The following is a 25,984-nucleotide window of genomic DNA, read 5'->3' on the forward strand; positions in this document are numbered from 1 at the left end:
ATAACTGTAAAAGTTTATTGTATTGTCAACTGTCTGCCTTTTGGCTGCGTATTTGCCTGTCATCTCCATCTGCAGTGAATGCAGTCTTATGTGATTTCCTCTCTGAGTAGTGCAGGCACTGTGCCACGCTGTCAGGGCTATACTTCTGTCTTTGGCACTAGGTCTGGTCAGGTCGCGCAGGTGATAAAAAACGGTAGAAAGAAGTGGTTGTAAATAGCTTGCACTCTAAAGGATGGGTCACTTTGCATCCACTTAAAGCTCTCACTAAAGTTAGTGTAGTTCCAGGCTAGAAATGATCGTGGCTACCACTGCATCAGATGATGAGTATTAAAAAAAGATGATGAAGGATGGGGTGGGGTGTGGTGAGGGAGTAGATATTTTGTTTTAATTTTTAAAATAATATTTCTTTGCTCGTTGTGACTGCACATGCAGGGAACCCAGGTCAAAGGTCTGAAACATCACTATATCATCATCCTTGTCTGTAAAACAAATGTTTCCAAACTCTCAGGTGTGTACTACTGGATGTATGCAGATCATCTTAAGTTGATATGCAGCAGAAGCAGGAGCTGTTCTGCATTGCAGCATGTCAGCACTGAGCCTTCCAGCTCCTTTAGAAGTGCATGCCTACAGGCAGAAGCAGCACAGAACAGCTGCTGGAGTGGGGTGAGGGGAAGCAGATGGTAATGGGCCCTCCACTTTCAGTTCTGTACGTGGGAGAAAGAGTGAGGTAGGGATCTCAGTGCAGGGGACATAGAGTGTACTTGGGGTAGTACTGGGAACCTTTGTTGTGATAGTGAGGTTGTGTTACTGTTGGGTTTTTGCTGTTGTGAAATCTTTTCCTAAATATGAAGGTGATAGTGTCATACGGGATTACTGAGATTACTAAGAGTAAATCTGGTAGCCATCCCTGTAGTCCTGTCCACTGCATAGAACAAGTACTAAAGACCTGTGCACTAAGCAGAGTGATTTTTCAAAAGACTTAACAAGCCTATGTCTGTTAATTAAAAAACATGCTCAAGTCGGTCATACTTGGTGCTGCACTTCCAGCCACAGATTATGTTTCTGTCAGAGTGCCTTAAATTTCTACTTTTGTTTGAATTTCATTCAAATCAGATTTGTTCTTTTCTGGTTTAGCTTTGCCTAAGAGAAACTCTCCTCCTCATCTCCACTGTAATAATTAACTACTGAAAAATGAAAGTCCATCAGTGCTGGGCATGTATACAATACTGGCAGTCCTGCCTTCGTTTGATACTATGCTATTGTCCGAGGTGGTAAATTATGTTGTTTAATTAGACAATTGATACTCCTCTTCTTCAATGGTCATTAACTGGGAGTTGCTGCTGATGAAAAACTTTGTATTGCGTAGTTGTTCAAAGAAGAAGAAATAATTATTTATGTTTAGTGTATTGAGATAGCAACTTGCTGTTGTAAGTCATAATGCATAATTCTGGAGATGGCAAGGGTGCTGAGTAGTAGCTGATGAGGCTTACTCTTTGTGGGCTTGGATTTGCATGAAATATTCACATGGCACCTTCATCAGTACAGCTCACTTCAGTGCATTAGGTGTATATGCACCGGTAGTAAAATACATAAACATATCATAGAGACAAAATTGTTTTATCAGTGATACTGTTTGTTAAAGGAAATCTCCCTAAGCAAGGTGAAGATTGTCTTGGGCCTGACATGAATTTGTAAAATAGTGAGCCTTCTGTGAGGCACTACTTATGTACTTTTTCCAAACTACTCTAATTCTGTAACAGATTTTAAGTGCTCTGCCCATATGTGAAACCTTTACTTCTTGAATGCAATCTGAAAAAACCACTATTTAAAATCCACTCCAAATATAATCTATCTGATTTGAGATGATCTGATAAGAGTCCCTAACACATCCATTTTAGTTTCAAGTGGAACTTTTTCCCAGCAGGCCTCCTTTCTTTTGCAGCTTCTCTGACAGCAGGATCCTGGGAACTGCCCCTCTTTCCACAGGTTGGGCCTTTTCTTTGCAGCAAGCTGAGTGCCATGTTGCCCATGTTGCGTTTGTGACCTGTGTGGTCTGTAACAAAAAGACTTGCTTTCATTAAATTGGAGTAGTCGTTTGGTTGGATTTTATTTGTTGCTTGCATGTTTCAGTACTGATACTTTTTGTCCATACAAGTATGCCTGTGTTATGGCTAGTTGGATGGCATACCAGCCACACAAACTTAAGCTTTTTTGTTACATGGTGAAATTGTCATCTAAAACATTTAAAATGAAATTACTGTTCTGTCTTGCAGCATGTAGTCTTGATGTATTATTAGAAAAGAGGGTATGAGAACACGTTCTCTGTACTGTTGTTGTGAACATAGAAAAGCCATGATACAATTATCCATTTTGCTCCCTCAGCTTGCTGTTTTTCTGTTCCATGTTCTTTTTTCTCCTGCAATTTCTCTCTCCATTTTTCTCAAAAGAACGACCTGAAAATATATAATCTCACTTCCAAATGTATTCTATAACAGTGACCTCTCAGAGGATAGCACACTCATACTGACTTTAGCAGTACTTATTTCCTCTGCTGGTGAAGGTTTCAGTGGCTGTCAGTGGAAGTTCCAGAAGTGGAACAAGTAAAAAGTTGCAGTGATGCTGTTAGAAGTGGAAGTACCGTCATGTGCTCCTGAACATTTAAGAATTTTTCTCTTGGAGTTAGATGGCCTAGTGAGTACTAGTGTCCATTGCTGTACATGTGCCAATTGTATTTCTCCTTCTGAGGAAGAACTGCTCATGCGAGGTGGCTATCCTGGCTGTATTGTGGCTGAACTGGTGAACTCTGTCTTTTCAGCATCTCACAAAATTGCTTCTCAGCTGCCCTTGCCTTGAGCTTGCTTGTGGTTTCTCATGGCATGCAGCCAAAGGTGTGCTGCTAGCCTGTTTCCTGCACTGCTGACCCTCTGATTTAGAGCTAACTAGAAGTCATTAGCTTGTATGACAATTTGGATAGCTAAGCTACCAGTGACTTCCTGCAGAGAGATTCTGATTCAGGCATCCCATCATGCTTGGCCTTTTAAATCTGAATCTGAGATTTCTGTTAATGGGAACACTGTGTTGGTCTTCAGTCTTACTTGGGAGCCCTTTTTTTTTTGTAGTTTGAATGGAAGATCCTCACATGTCCTCACCAGACTGGGCTTGTGATATTCATACCCCCAGTTACTTGTAGTTTTAAGTCAGTTATTCAGCAATTGACAAACAAAACTAGAATATGATGATGTGAAAAGCTGGGGCTTTTTGATATCCAAAAGTTGATGTGATACCAGGCCACAAGGTAATGACCTTCTGGGGGCAGAGGGTATGTATGAGTGTGTTCGGACTATAGAGAAGAGGGGTTGGTGGAAGCAGTTAGTGGACAGAGATGACAGGTTACATCACCTTGGTTTGCATGCACAGATTTCCCAGGGCTTTTTGCTCAGACCAAGTATGCTGTTTTGTTTTGTTGGGTTTTTTTTTCCTTCTGGCTCACTGGGACTTGTTTTAAATTCTTATCATCCTAGAAACTGAATGTATTTAACTTACCTTTCAGGACATCTTACGCCCCCAGAGTACGTTTGATCTGGCTTTTTAATTCAGTGAAGCTCAGCTGATTTCTCACTTACTAAAGGCTGTGAAGCAACTTTGTAGCTGATTATATAAAAGCACCATGAAACAACTTCACAGGAATTCCATTCACGTCTATCTGAACTTTTCAAGTAACCTCAAATTTTATTCAGTTGGGTTCAGATGGAGAAGCTTGCTCAGTCTCTTGAAAGCTCCAGTATCTGCTAAGCCCTGAAAAGAAAGGTAAAATTGATCATATTTAACAGTATGAAGCAGCAAGCAATACTCATCTCTGCCCTAAAATGTGTGAATCCAGACTTATTAGGCTGGCTGTGACCTGGAACAATTCTGATTTTTTGGAATGCCTCAAACTCAGGATGGGCTTGGGGGTAGGGAAATAATCCTTTGCCTGCAGGCTAGTTATAGGTGTTAAAAACTTAGTTCTCAGGGGCACAGCGTGTTGCTAGTCCATCTTAATGCAGATGTATAAATGTCACAGCTGTCTTACAAAACCTTCCTAGCCTTCTCTTAGCTTGCCTAGTGTTAAAGTTAATAAAAGGCTAGAACATCCATCCTATGTTCATAGAAATTATTTCCTTAGCAGACAACAACGTTGTAAGGCAAAGACAATACAGGATTTTTTTAACCATTACTGGAACATCTAAGTTTTGATGCCAGATGGTGGCATGGGGATCTAAGACAGAACTGACCCTTGGGATTTTGCACTTCATCTAGCTGGTGCTAGATTTCAGAAAGCTTGTTCATGGAAATGTAACTGAAATGTAGGCTTTAATATGCATGCTGCACTACACACAATAGATAGCATAACTGGTTTACTTGCAGAGTTGTATCAACCAACCATGACATTTTGGGGTTTGGGGGTGAGGGAAGGGAGGATAATGTATACTTTGCATTTAGGAAGCTTCTTTCCCAGGTAAGTCTCTTGACTTTCTTTCTATAAATAGAAATATTCATAGCTGAGGCTCTCCACTGAAAATATTATGTCATTAGTCTTTGAGAGGTACAGTCAATGAAAGTATGGTTTGTTTCAGTAGCAGTAAAGGTAGTTCAACTGGATTCAAAGTCTCATAGATATATTACCAGTTTGTGCTGCAGACAAAACCAGACAGAAAGCAAATGCAGTTTATGAAACACCATTGTATAACATTGTGCAGGTTTTTTCAGCTAGATTTGCCACAGTTTTCCTGTGCAATGTATGTTTTAAATTGTGAAATGCCACAGACTGTGAAACTTGTACACTGAAAAAATGAATGCTGCCTGTTATTAAAAAGTAATGTGCTTTTTTTTTTTTTTTACCTGAGAGTCCAAGAGCTAGTGTTTGAAGAAGTAAAGATTATTAACCTCTTAAATCCTAGACTGTGAGGTTTGCATGTTTGAAGAAACAGCAGCAGGCCAGTCTTACCTCTTAAAATCCTCAATTGGTTGGTCAGAATAAATGATAAATATCATGTTTCAGGATACTTTCAATCCGTTAGACCTTATGGAATGTTAGTGTGTTGTCTTGAGCTCTCAAACCTTCATTTTTTTGACTCTCTTGTCTCACCTCAGTATCTTAACGGTTATCTATGTCACTGTATAACAGAAAAGATATTGTAGATGTGCAGGGAATGCTATCTTCTAATTCTCAGCTTCAGAAATGGCATATCATTTTCAGACAGTTCAGGCAGTACAAATTTATCATCTTTTCTTTATTATCCAATTCACTAGTTTTGAAATAACTTTCAGAGTTAAATGCTTTGATGTTTAAAATATTCTGTTCATTTAATAAAGCCAAGCTATATCAGGATTTGCATGTCCCACTTAATTTGATCATACTTTCTGGTTTGGAGCGTGTATCTTATTTTGTTCTTTGAAATGTAAAGCTATTCCTATTTTTGTGAAGTTTGCCGATAACTGCTTTATCAGCCCTTGTTTAAGAGCTACTTCATGCTTTAACATGGAAGTTTCACTGACATTTTAGGCTTAAGGTATCTATTAAAAATGGTAAACTATAAATCTAATTTACACTGTATACATTTATAAAATATCTGGATTACTCATACATTGGATCTGGGGATGGGGGAGCAAATGAACCATCAGATTTGTTTCTTATGTCCCAGTAAAACAGGTCTAAGAACATGCTTGTAAACCTGGTACACTTTTATTTGAGGGACTAAATACAGATCAGACAATTCCTTCAAAGGTGTACTTGCATTTCTACTTATTGCTTCAAATCACAAATAAAATGGACTGACAAAAATTTAAATGCTTGTCTTGCTAATGGTTTTGTGGTAGCTTTCCTTGAACGGCTGTTCTGATTGCTGTATTCTGCTTTTGTTTAGTTTCTGATCATTAAATAGTGATGATCTAAAATGAGTCAACTGTATGCTTGCAGAAAAGTCTATTTTAGCTGGCACAAGTTCTTTGGTAATATTCAAAATAGACTTTTTTTCTAATGCATTGTAAGATTTTACTTACAAACCAGAAAACACCATGTATGGGGAAACTTAATGTGTTCCAGCTGTGCAGAAACACTTTCTGCTGTGTACTTCTACAGGTCCGATTTGTGAAGAATGTGACTTCCTGGAAGGAAATGAAACCAGGATTTTACCATGGACATATATCTTACTTGGACTTTGCAAAGTATGTTACCCTTGGATTTATCTGTTGAGTAGCATAGTAGTTTTAAGTTGCTTGGATCCAGCTGGAATATTAGTGCCCTCTAGTGATGAAAGTCTGACAACTGCCGTTTTGAAAAATTCACACACTGAAATTTCTATGATGAGCAATATTTGGGTTTGATTTTCACAGTTTTCTCTTGTCTTTTTGCATGATAAATGTAGCCGAGTCTCATTCAAAACTATTTATATGCTAGGTTTAGTATTCCTTCTCTGAATTACAAGCTTGTTTTACTGAAAATCCTGGCTTGTCTCTGGAACACTGGCAGTTCTGCTTTAGGATTGGCTTCCCATTCTGGGAGGTTTAAGATACCTATTCTCAAATATGTTTTGTATAACAGCTAATACTACCTTCCTCTTAAGTTATGTAGTTCTTCTCTATCAGAGTATCCCTTTACACTTTATAAAAATATTAAAAGTTCTATTTTAAAGCAGTTTTCTGCCCTATAGTAATTTGACTTGCTGTAAAAAACATTGAAATAATTCTTGTGGAATTAAATCCTGCTACTTATAAAATTAATTTAAAAGAAAATGAGGTAAAAATCTTCCTAGTGACTTCAGAGGTTCAGGAATCATATCTCAATTGCAGCTTCCATGTGGTTTTTTTCTTGTCTTATTTTTGCTTCTGGTTCTAAAGCAGTGGTCCTCAGCAGCTCAGTCTTGTGAAACCTCCCCTTGAACTGGCAAGTCAGTTTTGCTTAAGATGCTTACTAGGCAGTGCTTCATCCTGCACTTGCAGCATGTGGAAAATGAAATTTAAAATTGAAAGTGGAATTTTCAGATCTCAGCATATTCAACTGCACAAACAATAGTAACCACTACTTTTACCTCTTGCTGGTGGTCAATCCTCAGTATTGTTTTCGTGTATTAAAACACTTATTTAATGAAATTAGGTTTTTGTATGTAGGAATTTCTTTTGTTTAGTCATTGCTTTTAATTATTCGTTCTGTTATGTACACTGATTTTTCATTCTAGCTTTTTATTACAAAGAATGAGAAGGGGAAGTGAGAGCTTCGTAGATTCCCAGTACAGTATATTATATAATAGTAAATGCTAAAAGCTACAGTAGTAGCTGGAAATTACCAATGGCACCAAGTAAAAACCTGAATTTTACAAAAGGTAACAGGCAAGAAGTCTTAATTGCAAATAATTCAATAAAATAAAATGTGTCAAATTTTGTTAGCTTTCTTTCTGCCTTTTTAAAGTTAAAATGCTGCAACATTAATAAACCCTTGAACATTAATAAACCCTTTCTGGAACAACAAAGGTGAATGTTACTTTATACATTACTCACTTCATAAAGCTGAAAACGCTTTCAGATACTAGAACTTTTTAAACTAAAATAATTATTTTACATCTAGAAAGCACCTAAGCAATTTCACAGATTTCTTTGATCTGCATATTCCCTTCAGGTCTGTGTTATCCTTTTGTTTGTTGTTTGTCATCCTTTCACCTAGATGATTTAGTTTTTTCCTACAACACCTTGCTTTCTCATACTTTGGGTTTTCGTTATTGAAAGAATATCTTGAATACCCTGGTTGTGCTTGGCAAGGCCCACACTTTTAAGGCTGTGAGGTACATTCTTGTAGTGAACATTCTTGCAGTGGAGAGATGTAAAATATTTCAGAAAACTCTATGCCTGCTTATATGCAGACATCAGACTTAGGTCCATTGTCAAATATCAGAAGTACATCTTAAATTATGCTGAAGCTTGAAGTACTTGATTCAGTCAATGACTTACAGTATTGAGGACAGTTATCATAACCCATCCATGTAGAAATCACAGTAACAAAAGTTTAAATTTTTTTTTTGCTCTTTTTTTTTTTTTTTTTAATTTTATTTCTGATCCACCCTTATTCCCTACTTTCTCTGATAAATGGTTGGAGAAAAAGTTCTTTGACAATGCAACTGCCAAATTATTATCATTATTAATAAAGTTACAATAGTAAGTGGCTTATGTTATCATACCTGAAGCTAGTTTTGTGAGGTCATGTGCAAATCCATGTGAATGTACAATCCAGCACAAACATTTTCAAGGTCTTTCACTGTCATGGTTTAAGCCCAGCCAGCAACTAAGCAGCCACTCACTCACTCCCCACCCCCCCATCCAGTGGGATGGGGGAAAAAATTGGGAAAAAAGTAAAACTCGTGGGTTGAGATAAGAACGGTTTAATAGAACAGAAAAGAAGAAACTGATAATGATAATGATAACAGTAATAAAATGACAACGGCAATAATAAAAGGATTGGAACGTACAAATGACGCACAGTGCAATTGCTCACCACCCGCCGATCAACACCCCGCCAGTCCCCGAGCGGCGATTCCCCCCCCCCCCCACCCCCCCCAGTTCCTATACTAGACGTGACGTCCCATGGTATGGAATACACCGTTGGCCAGTTTGGGTCAGCTGCCCTGGCTGTGTCCTGTGCCAACTTCTTGTGCCCTGGCTGGGCATAAGAAGCTGAAAAATCCTTGACTTTAGTCTAAACACTACTGAGCACCAACTGAAAACATCAGTGTTATCAACATTCTTCGCATACTGAACTCAAAACATAGCACTGCACCAGCTGCTAGGAAGACAGTTAATTCTGTCCCAGCTGAAACCAGGACATTCACCCCTTCATTTAACCCACAGATACATATTATTGATTAAGGCTGCTACTATATCAAAATGGTTTGTTATAGCCTTCTACAGCACTTGCAGTAGAGTCTGTAGAAGGGGACACACGTGCATGTCTCAAGCACTTCAGTGAACCTGAAAGAGGGTGCCCTTCAAAGTCTGGACTTTGCATCAAAATGGTTGAAACATTCACACGCTCCTATTTTGCGGACTGTGGGGAGTAAGAGCTGGCATACAGACAGATGTCAGCCATGCTGCCTTTAACTGCTACAGTCTGATTCATTGGTACTCTACTAGCAACATCTGAAGAATCAATTGCTCTTTCTGTAGCCTTTAACAATTTCTGTATCTGTAGTGCTGGTCTTTGCCAAAGTAATGCCTTTTATTGGGTTTTTCTAACTTCCTCTTTTCTGCTGCTTATTCTATATTTCTGTTCTTCAGCTTTTCAACTTAAGATTCCCCATATGAGCAGTATCTGGTTTTATAATTTACGGAGTGCCACTTTATCAATAAAGGTACTGCATCTTAAAACTACCAGTGGTCCCCGTTTTAGCCAAGCTAGGAGGCTAGAATGGCCCTCTGTCAGTGCAGAACACTTTACCAGTTTGCGTGGGAACAAAAGAGAAATTTTTTTCCAGCTCTTAGCTTTACTTCAGGGCACTTTACACAGTTGTAATTTCCATTGTGATATAACCTCTTTAATGTTTGGATACCATATATATTTGCCACAGTAATGTCTCAAATAGAAAAGAAAACAGAGAAACGTATCGTAAAAGCTGACTTGAACGTAGATCATTGAAAGGTAGCATTTGCACAAAACAGTTTTGGAGGTTTAAATCTTTCTCGTGTGTCCTATGAGTTTACCACCTCATTTCATGAAGCTTCCTGTTTGTACCATAGTAAATCAAAATTTGCTTGGGGTAAATGTCTAAGGGAAAAATTTGTATCTTTAGATACAGAAGTTAATATGGTTACAGATACTGTCTTAGGCTTATATTTAATAAGCATAGCCATTTGGATTCAGCCTAGGTAATGGATGGGCTCTGAGCTCTGTCTTCCTTCTCTTAGAGTTCACGTCTCTGGCAACTGGAGACCTGCCAGGAAAACCACTTGCAGCGTTGCGTAGCACAGTTCAGGAGGGCAGGAATCAGTATCAAACTTCCCTGTCCTCATTATAAACACATATGTGCCTGCTAGACTAATTAAGGCATTTCTAGAGTCAGGATGGTTGTAGAAACATTTTTAGTATCTATTATGTGAGAATGTTTCAGTTTTGTTTGTTTCTCTAATAACAAAGCCTAAAATCACAATCCTACGAAAACTGAAAGTGAACTGACTTTCACATCCACGTAATGCACTGGATATGAGGATGGGAGGAAGTGATCTTTAAGCTTCCTCTCACCACCATCACCTCTGTATATAGATTTCAGTTGTATCAGTAGGGACAGGCTTTTAAGTATTAGATGAGAAGCTTTGATTTGGCCTTTAAAAGACTTTTTTTTTTCTCTTTTACTTTAGATTTGGTGTTAAAAAGAAACCTATTTACATAAATGTCGTAAGAGATCCTATAGAACGACTAGTTTCTTATTATTACTTTCTGCGCTTTGGAGATGATTACAGACCAGGGCTACGGAGGCGAAAACAGGGGGATAAAAAGGTAAAGTACGCTTTATTGTATATGTTGTTCTTACCAAAGTTAATGTGAAAACTATTTTTAAAAAAGTCATGATAAAAGCTAAATAGTTCTTGTATCAGCCTTGGTGACGGTGGTGGCTTTGTAAATTATATATTCCCCCCTCTGTGTCTGTACTGGACCAGAGCGTAACATTAAGTATGTTTTTGTAACCTTATAAATTCACCGTATGTTGCAATTTGTTAAGAAAAATTAAATAAAATTAAAAATTGTTTTCAGGTATTCAGAATTGTAAGTATCAAGTTAAGCTTATCCTCCTATGTAAAAAATCTACATCTCTTCTTGTTGAAGACTGAGAGACATTTTTCACCAAAAGCTGTAGAACTGCTGATGCTTTGACTTTGATGTTGGGGTTTTTTTAATAATGAACAAGCAATTTTTTTTAAAAATGTAAATATTGCAATGGAATTGTATAAAGATTCTGCTTGAAAACTGGAGTATGACTCATACATTTCTATACTTCTTCCATCTGTCTTAGGTTGCTGTAAGAGTTGTTCAGGTTAGCATTATTCAAACCTTGATTACTAATACAGTTTCAGAATGGGAACATAATATATTTATTCCAGAAAGAATTTATACATCCACTGTCATGTTTTGCAGTAAGACATTTGTTAGAGCATGTTGATTTGGACTTTTCTTAAATCAGGAAGAAAAGTAGGGTATTAAGTATATGAATATAGCTTATAAAAGTATAGTTAGAACAGTGTGGAAGCTTTTATATGCTGTAAGGGGGGGTTGTACTTTAGAGAGCCAAACCTTTTCTAAAATTTCAGTGGCAACATTTTCTTAAACTGATGAAATTTTTCTGTAATGTTGACAATTTAGTGTAGCACTATGTGAATAGCAGGAGACTTTGAAAAGAAAAAAAAAAACTAAGCAAAAATCACACTGAAGACAGCTTAGTCTATAAACACCGTAACAACTAATAAATGTGACTAATCATTTTGTGTGCACCCCCCCATCCAAACGGTGTTTTTTAAATACTGGGAACAGACCATTCCCTTTTTCTTTCCAGCTGATAACTAACTGCTCCTCTGTTATTTAGGGTTTGGCGCCATCTTCAGCTACTGTATTTCAGTTTATACAGACATCCTACAGCATAGGCAGAGGAAAGCTTCGAGCAGAACAAATTGAAATTAAGCTTAAAAACTGTGTCTTCATGGAACTGGCTACAGAAATGATTTGGTGATATGGTATCATAGAGGGATTTTTAAAAAGAGAGATAGGATCTCATCTTTTGTAACCTACTCTGTTCCTTTTCATGAGGAGCATGATTTGGCCAGTGGAATTCCTTCCTGGTGGAGGTCAACGAGTTGGAAAGCTGAGCATGCTACCAAGTCCAAGCTGTTTATAGGACTTAATATTTATTAAAAAGAGTGAAATTTAACAGTGTTGGTTTAGTTTTGAATTAATCTGAACAGCCTTGTTAGGTAGTCACTGGGAAACATTAAGCCAAAATCCCTAATGCTACTGCTTGGTAGACTGCACTGTAAGCTCTGATTTGCTGGAAGAAGTTGAAATGCATTCCTATTTATAATGCTTGTAATACATTGCATTAATAATTTTATGTTTTTCTATTAAAGATGCTTTTTTTCATTTTGTCACTATCATACCACTTTATTTAGGTCTGAGACTTAGTTGTTGCCGTACAGTTTTAACTTGTCCTGTAAGCATCTCTAGGTCATTTGAAGTGAAATTGATTTGTTATGCCAAGTTTTAGGGTTTCTTTCATTTAAATCAGGTAATACTATTTTTCCATGTTGTATCCAAGAAAACTGTACCTATATAGATGGTGTCAATTTTACATACATTAGATAAAAAATTCAGTAAGCTCAAAAATGGATTGACCCCGTTGCACTACTATAACACTATTCTAATCTGTGTTATAGTAGATTCACTAAGAGCTCTTCAAATGAAAAGTAGGGAAGGTCAAAAATGCAATCTTTCTAATGGAAGTTAATTGTTTCTTTATTAAGTGGAAAGGAATCTCAACGTACTTCACACCCTCACCCCCCATAGTCCATACCACAGCATTTATATGCAAGAGTTCTTCAGTCATTTTCTTTCTATATACTTGTGCTTCCACAGTTATAGATAGCTTGACTCCAAGAACAGAGTCTGTAAAGACAAGTGTTTCCTATAATAAAATCTCTGGATGGGGTAGTCAAGGTAAGAATATAAGAGAAAGTGGGGAAGCAGGCCTGTCTTATTTCATCTTACTTAGAAAATTACTTACTTGCTTTTGTGTATTAATTATAAAATAACCTGCAGGTATAAGCAAAGAAGTCTTTCTTTTGACAGATGCCAGTTCATATTTAGTATATACATTCATAAGTTAGGAGGTGCATTTAAATAATTTAGTTCTTAGGTAATGTTGATGTTATAAAGTACTCATGATAGATCGGTGCAGAATTTCTTTAGAGAACTATGCTAGAGAAAGCATACCAATGTCTTGTTTTCCTAGTTAAGCTGCATTTTTATCTGTGGTATGTGACATGTATAAGCTATTATAAACTTAAAGTGAAATGTGAACCAAGACACCACAGGTTAATCCCTGCTTTGGCCTGATAACAGTAGGGTTTTTTCAGATTGTCTCAGAAACTTCACCTCAAAACAGAAGCAAAGGACATTGTCCTTGTTCTAACACTGAATAATTAAACAAATGCATTTTTACATAGTTGTTGTGAATAGAAACTTGTGATTGTACAGAAGAAACACTCTAAAAAGTTGTCTGTGTGATCACTTATTTGTTATTAAATATTTTTTAAAAAATCTGTCCTAGATACATGGCTTATATCTTGATTAGAAATAGCATAACTATTTACTTTATGGTGACTAGGTAAAATATTTACAAATTCTTTCCAGTGCTAATGGAGTTCTTATTGTAACTGTGTTATTGCAGTTGCAACTCTGTGTTGCTACAGCTGTCTATCCACATAGAGCAATGTTGTATGGAATATTCTGTTATGCAGTGAACAACTTGCTTTCACTTCTTGTGATTGCCAAAACCAAATTAGCCTCTGAAATGGCAGTTATTTGTCATAATATTTGAAATGTAATGGAACATTGTTTAATCTACAACATAAAATGCACAGTGTTCTATGGTATAAAGATCCAGCTGTTCTAGTAATCCTGATGGCATTTGATGCTGTATCTTTAGTGACTTCTTTTGTAAGGGAAAAATAATGATACCAACACTTATTGACTGTTTTTGCCTGTTTTAACATATAGTGTTTATCAAGGTTATATCAAAGGTATATCAAATGTATGAGGTAAGATCAAATTGTTCATTAGTTCTAACGATAAAAGTCTGTCCAAGTACTATTTTAATTGAGATGAATAGGTCCTCCTAATACCACCGTGAAAGCAAGGCTTGAAAAAATTGGGCTTTTTTTCCCCTTTCATATCATAACTTGTGGTTTTTTTGTCCCAGCTACATTTAGCAACTAACCAGGTTGAGATGTTTGATACATATGCTAGATTTTAAAGCTCAGGTCCATTTTGTCTTTGTTCCAGACCTTTGATGAATGTGTGGCAGCTGGAGGTTCAGACTGTGCTCCAGAGAAACTTTGGCTTCAAATTCCGTTCTTCTGTGGCCACAGCTCCGAATGCTGGTAAGGGGGATAAATGTAGCTTAAGTTGTTAGTCAAGTATATCAGTGCTGAAATCTAAACTTAACAAATTTTTAATATGTAGCACAGTTGGGGAAAGTGTGAGGGACTGGACAGAGTGAAGCAGCAGGTACTTTAGTAACGTATTTTCTTTTGAAGATGCTTTTTACACAAGCAATATATTAGGATACTGTATCAGCAGTGCTGTGAGAGAAAACACATGTTTTCAATTTTAGAAATAATTTTTGTAGATTTGGATTCTTGATGTTTTTCTCTTATGTCAGGCTACAATATCCGTCTTTCTGATTGAACATATTTTGTTCAAGCTCCTAGAGTTTCTGCGGATAATAAAATAATTGAGATCAGGATAAATTTATCTTCTTAAACCTTTACCAGACATCTAGTAGTCAATGCTATTTAGTAGAAACTGAACAAAAGCAAATAGTGTCCATCTGTCAATGCAGCATATTTTATAACAATGGCACAGACTTTAAAAAACTCTTTAGCAAACTAAAAAAAAAAAAAAAAAGAAGACAAAGGACATAGATGATTTGAAGGATTCTGAGTGAAATCAAGGGCGATTATTTGTCAGAGGTACTGTTATCCAAACATAAGCAAAGTAAATCACCACTTGGGAGCTCCTCTTTCAGTGCCTGTTGGTCATACCTATCTATGCTTGGGCCAGGTGGAGAAGCAGAGAAAGAAAGAACAAACTCTGAACCTGTCTTTTTACTCTGTCTAGAGCTATAAAAAGGAGGAAAAAATGTTAGTTTAATTTCTATCGTTCAGTAGGGAAGTCTTCCCATTAAGCACAATGACTTTGTAGTTCAGAATTATGCTTGTAGGGTGCAAAAGGGAAGGTGTCTTCTTACCAGAACCATTTCTGCTATCTAATGTGAAAGTGGAGAGCAAGTATTGATATTGAGAAAATGTAAATCATAAAAAATTGCATTAATAGAGAGTAACTCTATACACGCACTTTGGTTTTTTGTGGATGAATTATTAGTGAAAATAACTAGAGTCGCCAAATTTTTAGATAACACAGATGAGAGAAACTGGAAAGGGAAATGAAGTTAGGAATGGTTATAACTTGAAATGAGTCTTGCCTTTCCTATACAAACGTCCTGTTATGAAGTAATCCCCATCTAGGGACCAAGGATTGTTGGCTGACATCACAATTTGCTGCAATTGTTCTCTGTCATTTTAGGAATGTGGGAAGCAGATGGGCTTTGGAACAAGCCAAATACAATCTGATTAATGAATACTTCCTAGTGGGAGTTACTGAAGAGCTTGAAGACTTTATCATGTTATTGGAGGCGGCTTTGCCCCGGTTCTTCAGGGGTGCCACAGAACTGTATCGTACAGGTATTTAAATGGTTGATTTCCATGGATTCCATGGATTTTTCATCCTCTTGTCACTTTTTAAAATGTGAATTCTTTAAACCTGGATGACTAGTTTTGAGTCTCTGCCAGTTTTGCCTCTCCGTTGGCTGATGTTCCTACAGAAGAGACAAACTCTTTAAAAGACTATCAGTTCAAATTTTTGAGGGCAACCCAAGTATCCTCCTGCCTTACACAAATTGTAAATATTTAAGACTGGGGTAAAGGCAGTTCTGTAAGTATTCCACACTTGAAAAATTGTGACAGGTGTTTATCAGAATGTTTTTGGAAAGCCTTGCAGGGGCAGATTTCCATTTCCTCAGAAGCCCGGCTGACGAGATCAGCTGTGCTTGATGCAACCTGGTTTGCTGTGCAAAAAGGCCCAAGGGATGCAAAGGCCCAAGTACATGCTTATCTTCCTGGGTCATAGTAAGACGTTTGTTATATAGCTAGTAGCTCAGTTTCTGGGAGCTGGCCATCCAACTTATGACAAAGAAAAGGTCCATCTTAGCAGGGCTACAATCTGCAAATAGAGGGAGAAAAGGCTTTGATATATAGAGCCTAGACATGTAGTATTAACAAGTTGATTATAAAGCAACAGATAGCACTTCTTTGGGAAAATGCTGTCATCATTTTGGTCATCTTTGTCTCATGAAAGAAGTTTCTTGCTCTGCAGTTTTTAAAATTCTTAACATTTGATACCAGATTAACATCTAAATAATTAATTTTGAAAGACCAATCTTAAGCCAAGTACATTATGTGGAGTAATCTTGTTCCTTAAATGAAGTGTTCATTCCCTGGGTTTATTAGAGTAAGAAGGAAGAATTGAAAGAACTGATGCAAAATTCATTAACATTTAGTGAGAGAGACTGCAATTTTCCAACCCTGCATGTTATGTTAATAAATCCCGGATTAAATTCTGTCACTTCTAATGCAGTTTATCAACATGCTAAGAGTATAAAACTCTGTAAATAAAAGGACTGTAAATGTTTTTTAATCATGTGAACTTTAAAGTGAAATTACTGCTTTCATTTTGCATTTAGGAAAGAAGTCCCATCTTAGGAAAACAACTGAGAAAAAACTTCCCACAAAAGAAACTATTGCCAAGCTACAACAGTCCGAAATCTGGAAAATGGAGAATGAGTTCTATGAATTTGCACTGGAGCAATTTCAGTTTGTCAGAGCACATGCAGTTCGGGAAAAAGATGGAGAACTGTATATTCTGGCTCAAAACTTTTTCTATGAAAAGATTTACCCTAAATCAAACTAAGAACACTATACTGTTAGATTTATGGACCTAAATCTTTGGTCACATCGTCATCTTAGTCCTCAGCCATGGAAACTAGATTGCTTGTAGACCTCCAAGGCGTTTCGTTATAGATCTGAGAAAAATGGGCTGTGGATCACCTCCAGGGCGTTGGATACCAGCTAACTATGTTGGTAATCCAGAAGCAAAGGCTTCATTTCTTTTATCTAACTAGTACTTTCAGTGGGAGTTAATATCCTTTACCTGAAGAAATCTACACTTTAATTTGGAGCAATTAATATACAACAGTTCTAGTTGAAAATATAAACAAACAAAAAATGCTTCTGTTGATGCTCTTTTTAATTTTCTTTTTTTTTTTTTTTTTTTTCATTTACACTTCTGTGAAGAAGAAATAATTTTTCCCAGCTTTCAACATGGAAATTTTGATTGTGTACAACATGAGTAGTGTTAATAACTGGTTGACATCTGTGCTTTGTTTTTGTGAACCATGTCACATGATATTGATTGGGATGGTTAATCATGTTCTGCTGAGAAATGCTGCTGCTGCTGGAATTGCCCATATTTATATATGTGGTTTTATTAAAAAATTACAACTAATCATTAGTGTTAAAACATCATTTCCACATTAATATTGTAAAAAGTTAAAGAATCAGAGCAGTGGGGGTTTTGTTTTATTTTCTATCCCCACCACCACTGACTGAGGTTGGGAAAACTATGAAGAAAGTTGGTATTGTCTGCAGTTCTAGTTGATCCTTACACAGTGGTATAAAAATCATAAATTCAGTATTAAGTTTCTCCATGGATTCTTTGTAATAATTGTAAACTGAGGTATTGGTGAATCCATATTATGACTCCATTAGTGAGCTGTGGTATGGTTAGGGTTTTCCTACTACTTCGATACTTTTACCTGTAGAATATTTTTACTAAGGTGCTTTATAATGTGTTTTAAAGCATTGCATTTACAAAAGGAGTAAAATGCTGTAAATACTGCTTATTTTATGTATTTGGACCAAAAGGTTTAAAGTAACTAGTTTAAAGTGGGTTTTTGCACCAGTTCTGTTATGTGTGAAGTGAAAAACATCACATCTACTTCCTGGTAAACTGTTGGACATTGCTGAAATGCACTTCAGTGACCTCTCTGACTTCAATACCAGAACATTGTCCAGGGATTCTCCTTACAGAAATGTAGTCCTCGTCCTTTTATTATGGTAAGAGGGAAAGAAGAAAAATGTCATGTGTAGTCTGGTTGAGAAAGATGCAGTGAACTTGATTGACATAATTGTATTTATGTAACTGCCTTATGTGACTATTGTAAATTTGTGAGTTGCCATTATTAACAATGTGAAACACCTGGTAGATGAAGTAAATTGAAATTTGAGAACAGATGTTTGGGGCCACTGCATTATAACAAATGGCAGTGGAGAACTACAAGAATTTTCCTATTGAATTTTCTTAAAGATCTGAGTATTTACACATCTTACACCTGCCTTTTCTTAAAGTGCTTTTCACAGGGTTTAATATGGGGGAAGGCACTGAGGAGACAAAGTAAGGAATGGTGGTAAAGGTTTAAAATCCTAAGGGATGATGCTGAAAGCTTAGTTTAAAATTACCAAGTGGAGTTTCTTTAACCAGCTTGTTCTTGTAATGAAAACAAAGGAAATGGAAAATGGTCTGTGAACTGGATGTCTGCAGCCAAAAGCAACAGCCCAATTACAGAGAGGATAATGAGAGACTATCAAGTACATCTTGCATTTTCTTTGTGTTCTTGGATTTTTCCCTTTGAATTTTAAAAATAGATCTCACTTTGTTCTTCCCAAATAATCAGGGAATTTCCTTCTGATAGCTTACCATTTATATAGCATGAACCATGCATAAGATTTCCTGTTCTAGTTCTTGTCTATTGACGTCATTAATATTGCCAACATGTTTGGGAATAGGATGTGTGAGTTCACACGTGAAGACATGTTTCCTACCTAAAGAAAGGAACCGAGGAGTCATACGCAAGAAGTAGCTAACGGAGATCTAAAAATTTTCATAAGAAAGCAGTAACTTTTGGGGGAAAAAATTAGTATTTATCATCCCAGAAAAGATTGTCCACTCAGTGATACTTTTATGTTAGGTATTATTTTGACTATGTTGTTTTCCTTCAGAATAATTTGGATCAGTTTACCTTCTTGAGTCTCCTTCAGAATTTTCAAAAGAGTACCTCTAAGAGAGCAAAAGAGTTTACCAAGTGAAAACATAAAATATTCATCTAAGTAATAAAATAGGTATTTAGACAAATGCTTCTGTATTGACTAGAAAAAAATAGGCAAAACTTCTACTGGTTTCAGTAGGGTCTACAGAAACCTCTTCTATTCTGTAAGCAATTTTAAAAGTTGTGTTTCTTTTTTTTTTCCTTCCAGGATTTAGAATTTCTTAATTATGAGTATTCAGTAACAAAAATAATAGAACAACGTAATTCTTTTTTACTTTTAAGAGCAATATATTTTTCATAGTTCATATAAGAAAACACATTTTGTTCAATGAGGTATCACTTCCTGTTCTTTGCTGTGAACTGACAGAGTTGAGACAAACAAGAATTTTAGGAATATTTTTTAAAAATGCTAGCTGCAATTGGAGAGGTATTCATTCCAGACATACTCTGAAAATGTTGTTGTCTGTGGAACACGGAAGGAATCAAGACTGTCTACTTTTATATCTAGTGCAACCATTAAGTCAACAGTGAACTTTTAGAATCCTTTGAATTCAGACCTATCAAACTTGGATTTCCTAAAAGACAGTTTAGGGAAAGGAGCTTTACAGATTTTTAATAACCTGCTCTTTTCATCTTCTATTCAGAAATGGAAACAATCCAAATTGTTGGTATTAAAAATATTTTACAGTGTATAAACAGAATGTATCTTGTGTATTTTCCCTTAATGACTATAATGAAAAGCAGCAATACGTAGATTTTGTTGTTGCAGGTTGTATGATCAGTAAACTTACTATGCAACCTCCTGAACATGGATCTTTTAACTGAAGCCACTGTAGTGTCTGCACAGGAGTGCGATTGGCTTTTTGCAGGGCTAAGTTCGTTTGAAAGGTGCTGAAATGCTCCTTTCTATCTCTCTATGTATATGGTTGAGAGTAGGTTTTGCTACACTGTTCTGTACTTTTTGTACAAAATTACCAACCAGATTTTGTGCAAAACTGTAGCCGTGTTGAAACTCTTAATGTCAGCATAATGGTGCCAGGTCCTGCTGTGCTGGTAACTACATAGCCATAACCACAGCATGCCTGGAGCACAGCACTTGTGATACACCAGGCAGTGTTGACAGGAGAGCAACAGTTTTTTTAGCTCCTTCCCCTAATAATTCTGCAGCCATGCAACAAGAATGTCACTCTTATTTTGTTAGTGTGTCTATAAGCAGACACAAGGCTAGGGTGCAGAATGTCCTATGTGCATGTTCCTGCTTGCTCTGGGTTCATTTTCAAGCGGTCTTCTCTATTAATGATACGCTGATCATGGCTTCGTTTTCAAACAGGCATGGAAATTTATAGCTATACAATACAGGAGAGGAAGAAGCAGCCCATCCTGGTCATTTGAAATGCCTTTTCTGGGTACTTAGTTTTTCTGAAGATACTTAACTATTTTTAATTTCCAGGAATAAACATTTGCTTATTTATGGTCTCAGAGCAGTTCTATTTTATGTCAGGGAAAATTCACTTATTTTCTGTTACAATTCTGCTAAAATTTTCCATTAAGCTTACCTGGCGTTGCTAAGTGTGTATATGACAAAAAGGTAAATGGATGACGCTCTCTGAACTGTACTCCTTAAGCAGTTGGTGGAAAAGCCTGATTCAAGTGCACTGCCAATTTGGCTCTTCAAAACCGGAGCATATTTTATGACTACTAGAGATTAAACTTAAGGAAACTGTAAGGCTGCTTAGTTGCATGGATGCTTCCTTTGCTGTAAGCCTATGCAACTATGTAACCTTTGCAGCAGTATTTATAGAACAAGCCCTCTTCCTGAGACTTTTCTGGAGCTTAATTATAAATGTTCATACACTTGTACTGTCTGATATTTACATCAGCAGCTTTCTGTAGCTTCTGTAAAAAAGAGACAGGTTTGTGAGCATTTCTAAAGCAGTACTGAATGTAATTTTGAAAAACATGGATTGTGCTTCATTACTTTTTTTCTTTTTTAACACACACAGCTAAATAGTGCCTTTTTTCCTCACAATCCATGTTGAAGATGCTCGCTCCCACTCACCCTACGTAAATTGATTCGTTTGTGCAATACTATTCCAACTTGAAACCATTTTGTCACAGCTGTTTGAGAAATAATCTCCATTTTTCCTTACTATGCTGCCAGCTTTCTGTTGTTGAAGTGTTTCAGTTGATTACCTAATGCAAATGCTATAAAATAAAACACCCAGTGGGAAGGGGAAAGAAAAGAAGTCTGGTGTCCTGTCTTAATATTTGCATGTCACATTCACATTAAATGTTTTTGGTTTTTTTTCTGGAGGACGTTATGCAGTATTGTGAACTTCGTTTGCAGCTATTGCGATTTTGGAGGGCAGGGGCAAGCTTGGAGCGTAGCTCATCAGTAATAATTTCATATAGCTATAACCAAATATATTTATAGGCCTTTAGAATTTGCATTGGGCTTTCTTGCCAGAAATGTAATAAATTTGCAAAGGGTATACACTGTGCTGCAAGTGTCAATGGAAAGTTCTTAATTTTAAAACTGAGATTTGTAAGAACAGAAAACCGGCATTAAAACAATGCATTGATAAATACGTGTTTCCCTGCCTGAGGAAACAAATGACCTGACCCATTACTGTGGTACTGGAAGACGCTCAGTTACTGCGGTGATGAATATGGTATAAGAACTTGAGTAAAACAGAAATGTCATTTGCATTTGTAAGCAAGCACTTAAACCAAGCAAATATAGCGAGCATGGGTACGCTACTCTGTTTGGGATTTCTGATGCGTGCTGTAACCCTTGCCCTATAAACACTCCTAGCTGCCTGCACTATGGGCTGAACGGTCATCTGACCCAGCCAAGTTTCTTAATGCAAGAGTTCCTAAAGATTTAGTTGTCAGCCTTGATGATTAAGAACGATCATGCAGTTACTCAGCAACTTCCACTTGAGGATTTTGATGGCTTTTAAATCCCCCTTTTGTTGAAAGTAGACTTTTCCCTACTTCCATCAGTGGAAGTGATGGGTGTAATTGTGCACAGGAAACAAAGTCTCTCTGCTTTTATCAGCCAGGGGGAAGTGGAGGAAAAAATTGCCTGTATAAAGGTACAGGACTTCCTAAGGTCACTGCAGCTCTTGCTGAAATGATGTAGTAAACAAAATGACAGGCAAAAAAAATTACAACACAAAAAATGCTTTATTTAAAATGACAGTAGCTTCTCCTGTGAAAGACGGAATGACTGTAGTGTTAGAGATATGTATTAAATACTGGCTGAACTTTTTTTTTAACTGATGCTGCCATTTGCACAGGTAATTAATCTCATCGGTTGGAATTCATGGGAGGAGAGTGAAAGAAGGGAAAGGGGTTTTTGGTTCAAAGCTAGATATTTTTTTCAGGTCCTGTATTTTCATTTTCTTTATTGTTTGAATCTTGCATTTGATTTCAGTATAATTTCCTTACTTCTTAATAAAATACAAGAAGTTGCTAGTGAATGTCAAAGCAATGTCCAGATGTTTTCTTCAAGCACAAGTCCCCTGCTATGACCTCCCCCTGGCTTCATTACCACATAACACAGATGTGGTAACTTTCAATAAGAGCTAATTTAAAGGACTAATAATACTCTTTATTAAAAAAAAAAACTCTACAAAGAACACCTGTGGCCTAAAAATGAAGGCTTTGAGACCTTTCACCTTGTCATAATAACCAACTGCATCCTCATAAAAATGGAAAATACTGTGATAAACATTCTCTGCCCATTTTCTGCACGTTTGCAAGGCTGGTCCTGAATCCACTCGCAGATTTGCTGCACACAGACATTAACTTCTCATAACAAATATGACTGTCAAAATAATTGCACAAAGAACAGCTACCCATCTTCCTATTGAAAAAAATAATATATTATCTTGGAGAAAAATAGATTAAAATGGCGATTCATGGGAATTGTGGTTATAGTTCAAGTATACAGCTATCGCATTCCTCTGATGACTTAAGAAATAGTTCACTACCTTGCTGTATATGTACGTGTGTTGTTTCACCCTGCTATTGACATGAATTCATCTGTATTTTTCAACTAAAGAAGCATTGTATTTCAAACATAAATTCATTATTAAGAAGGAATAACACTGTTCTATTTTGAGCAAGAAACATACCTAATTTGGTATGATAATTTAAATGCTCTAACTCAACCAGAACTCTGGGTTTGAAGCAGCAGTTACTGGAAAATATTATGAACTGTCTCTTTACCAAAAAAAGAAAAAAAATTAAGTCTAGAGAATAATGGTCTTCTGGCCCTAAAGACGTTATTGTCTTGACAAATATTGATTGCCATTTTTAGCACAGAATAGAATTTGGCATCCTTAATCTCCTTTATTTAGAATTTAATAACTTTTAAAATGTTGCGTGACTTGGAGAATTGGCAAGGGGAAAAGGAATGCTTAACTGCTAGAGACTTGTGCATTTACAGGCTGGCTTTGTCAAGACTGCCTCACTGCAGTGTGTAATGATGAGTGACTGCATGGGAAACATTGTATAAAGCGGTCGATACAGTAAGAAAGGGTATATATGCATCTGTGAAGACAGTTTGTAAAGAATGCAGAGGAAAGTGCAGGCAGAAATATAAACCGCTACATGAGATTGCAGTAATTCCTTGAGTTAACAGCTATGATGGCTATCTTTGGCCTAATTATCTGCTTTGGATCTTCAGTGCCTTCCCTTGACTGAATTAATGAATTCAAAGTTGCAGCCATCAAGGCTGCTGCTATTACAAGCAAGGCCTGTACACCGACAAATGAAATGTCTCCTATTTATAACCCCGGAGCAAATACCTACTTCCAGCACTTTGCTCCAGTACTACTTGTAGCTAAGCTATAGATCTGGAAAAGCAGATTACGTTGACTGGGAGGCTTGTCTGCACTGCATTTGAGGTCCTTGCTTCTTGAAGATAAAATAGTCAGTAATTGCACAATAGAAGTCACATCCATGAAGTCTGGGAGAAAGCATCTTATGTGGAGCAAAAATTGTGTGCTTTTTTTGGTGTCCATTCAGAATGAGTTCACTGGCTCGGGCAGATTCCAACCAGACATCTGTTAATACTAAAGGCTACTTCAGAGAAACGGTCGGAAACCTGAGGTTTACTTTTAGCAAAAATTGCCGTAAACGTTGTTTTTCCACAAAACTTTTCAACAAAGGTTTTGGGTTCTTGGGTTTTGGGTTTGGGTTTTTTTTTTTCATAAGACAAATGGGGAATTTTTCCCTTAAAAACAGAGAAAACAGGAAAACATCAGTGCCCCCACTACCCCAGCAAACATTCTTTGTCAGTGCCTTTTTTTTTTTTTCCCCCCAAGTGCATGGAAAAATGTGTGAGAGAATATGACATCTGTGTTCAGCCTCTCCCTTTTCTGAGCTGGCTCTGTGAGATAGCGTAATAGGTTTCATTCCTTCACAAGCCTTCCAAAGGACAAGTCTTATCTTGCAGGTATTGTTGTAGGACATGAGATCATGCACCAATATGGAGTTTTATCAAACTTGGTGTTTACTCAGGATCACCTTTGAGACTCTGGTGGCAATAGAGGTCCCTGTCCTGCATGTTGGAGGTAGTGCTTGTGTATTGTGCTGAATTGGCTTGTGCACGCCAGTGACTGTGCATACAACAGTTTGGATACATTTACCCGATATATCTGACAGTCACTTCATCTAGCAAGGATACTTAACTTGTGTATATTTTTTTTAAGTCTTTTGTGCAGGACAAGTGCCTGACAAGCCGAGAATCGGGCTGCAATCAACAGGTTTTATTAACTAAAGCTTTGCAGCCAGCTCATGTGTAACTGTGGTTCCATACCTCCTCCTCCTCCCCAACTCACCCGTCCAGGAAATGTTCTCTTACATATATATGTGCACGTGTGTGTCTACACATATATAGTCATGGTTCTCATCGCTTGATCATACTAAGATAAATGAAGAGTGAATTACAAAGCCAAAAAGATTCAAAGACAGCTTTGGAAGCCAAGTTTGAAAACCTTGTCAGTAGTCAGAGGGAGCGAAGCATGCTCAGGCAGACCCTTGAATGCACTTTCAAAACCCAGCTTCTTTGCGTGTCTGAAATGGCCTCTCAGTGTCTGTTGAGCAGTCCAGTTTGGGGTTTAGTTGGTTCGAGTACCTAGGAAACAAATTTAAAAGAGCTTTCCACAGTGAAAGATCCTGATATTAAAGCTTATTGCTCCTTCAACAACAGTGTTTTCCAAGACAGTCGTGTACCTTGTGACCCGAGAGAGGAGGGAGAAACCCTGATGTCCTGGTTTATCATAGACATTGAGACGGCTGTTCAAATTTATTTCATCATTTTATGTTCTGTTTACGTGTGCTAATTTAAAATCATTCTTTTTCTTGTGTTTTCTCATATGCATGAAAAAGGTGTGTTGAAAATCCAAAAGAACGTGCATTTCTCTATAGCAGTGTTGGTAGACTCTCCCCCATGCCAGTCTCATTTTGTTTATCCAAATTCCAATTATGATTGATAACTGGAAATCTTACTGTCTAGTTCCAAAGATACTGCAAAAGACTAGGAAATGGGGACCTGGGTATCGCAGCCATACAGGATATTCAAAATTTCTTGGAGTCTGTGATATTCCATAGCTAAAAGCAACGCAACCTAAATGTTGTGATAACAGGATTTGTCAGTTTTTCAAACGTAGAGCCTGAATTTAGATATTTCTGTTAGTAAGTAGTTGTCTAATAAATTGTTCATGGGTTGTTTTTGTCAGGTTGAGCAACTGTCAATAACTTTCTAGGAAAGGAGAATATCTAGTTTTGGTGCCAAGGTATTATCATCCGTCAACAGTTTGGCATCTGAGTTTGTAATTGTTGACTTTATTCTTTTAAAACTTCCCAGAAAGTTGTTTTCTGTTGTTCCTTGTTAGGAAAATACATTTCTAACAATTTTTTTAAAAATCATTTCTTCTTCATATTCTCTTCTGTAATCACAT

General features: G+C 36.9%; 1 protein-coding gene across 1 annotated transcript in view; it reads left to right on the plus strand.

The window, feature by feature from the left end:
- Window positions 1–22,389, plus strand: part of HS2ST1 (heparan sulfate 2-O-sulfotransferase 1) — a 91,108-nt gene extending 68,719 nt beyond the window's left edge. The window contains exons 3-7 of the mRNA XM_049808305.1: window positions 6,122–6,207; window positions 10,381–10,519; window positions 14,072–14,169; window positions 15,374–15,531; window positions 16,590–22,389. Coding sequence (XP_049664262.1) covers window positions 6,122–6,207; window positions 10,381–10,519; window positions 14,072–14,169; window positions 15,374–15,531; window positions 16,590–16,816 — 708 coding nt within the window. The 3' untranslated portion in view covers window positions 16,817–22,389. The remainder of the gene's footprint in view (window positions 1–6,121; window positions 6,208–10,380; window positions 10,520–14,071; window positions 14,170–15,373; window positions 15,532–16,589) is intronic.
- The last annotated feature ends 3,595 nt before the right edge of the window (window positions 22,390–25,984 follow it).

The sequence above is a fragment of the Accipiter gentilis genome, chromosome 8 (genome assembly GCF_929443795.1).
Source record: "Accipiter gentilis chromosome 8, bAccGen1.1, whole genome shotgun sequence".
Lineage (NCBI taxonomy): Eukaryota > Metazoa > Chordata > Aves > Accipitriformes > Accipitridae > Astur > Astur gentilis.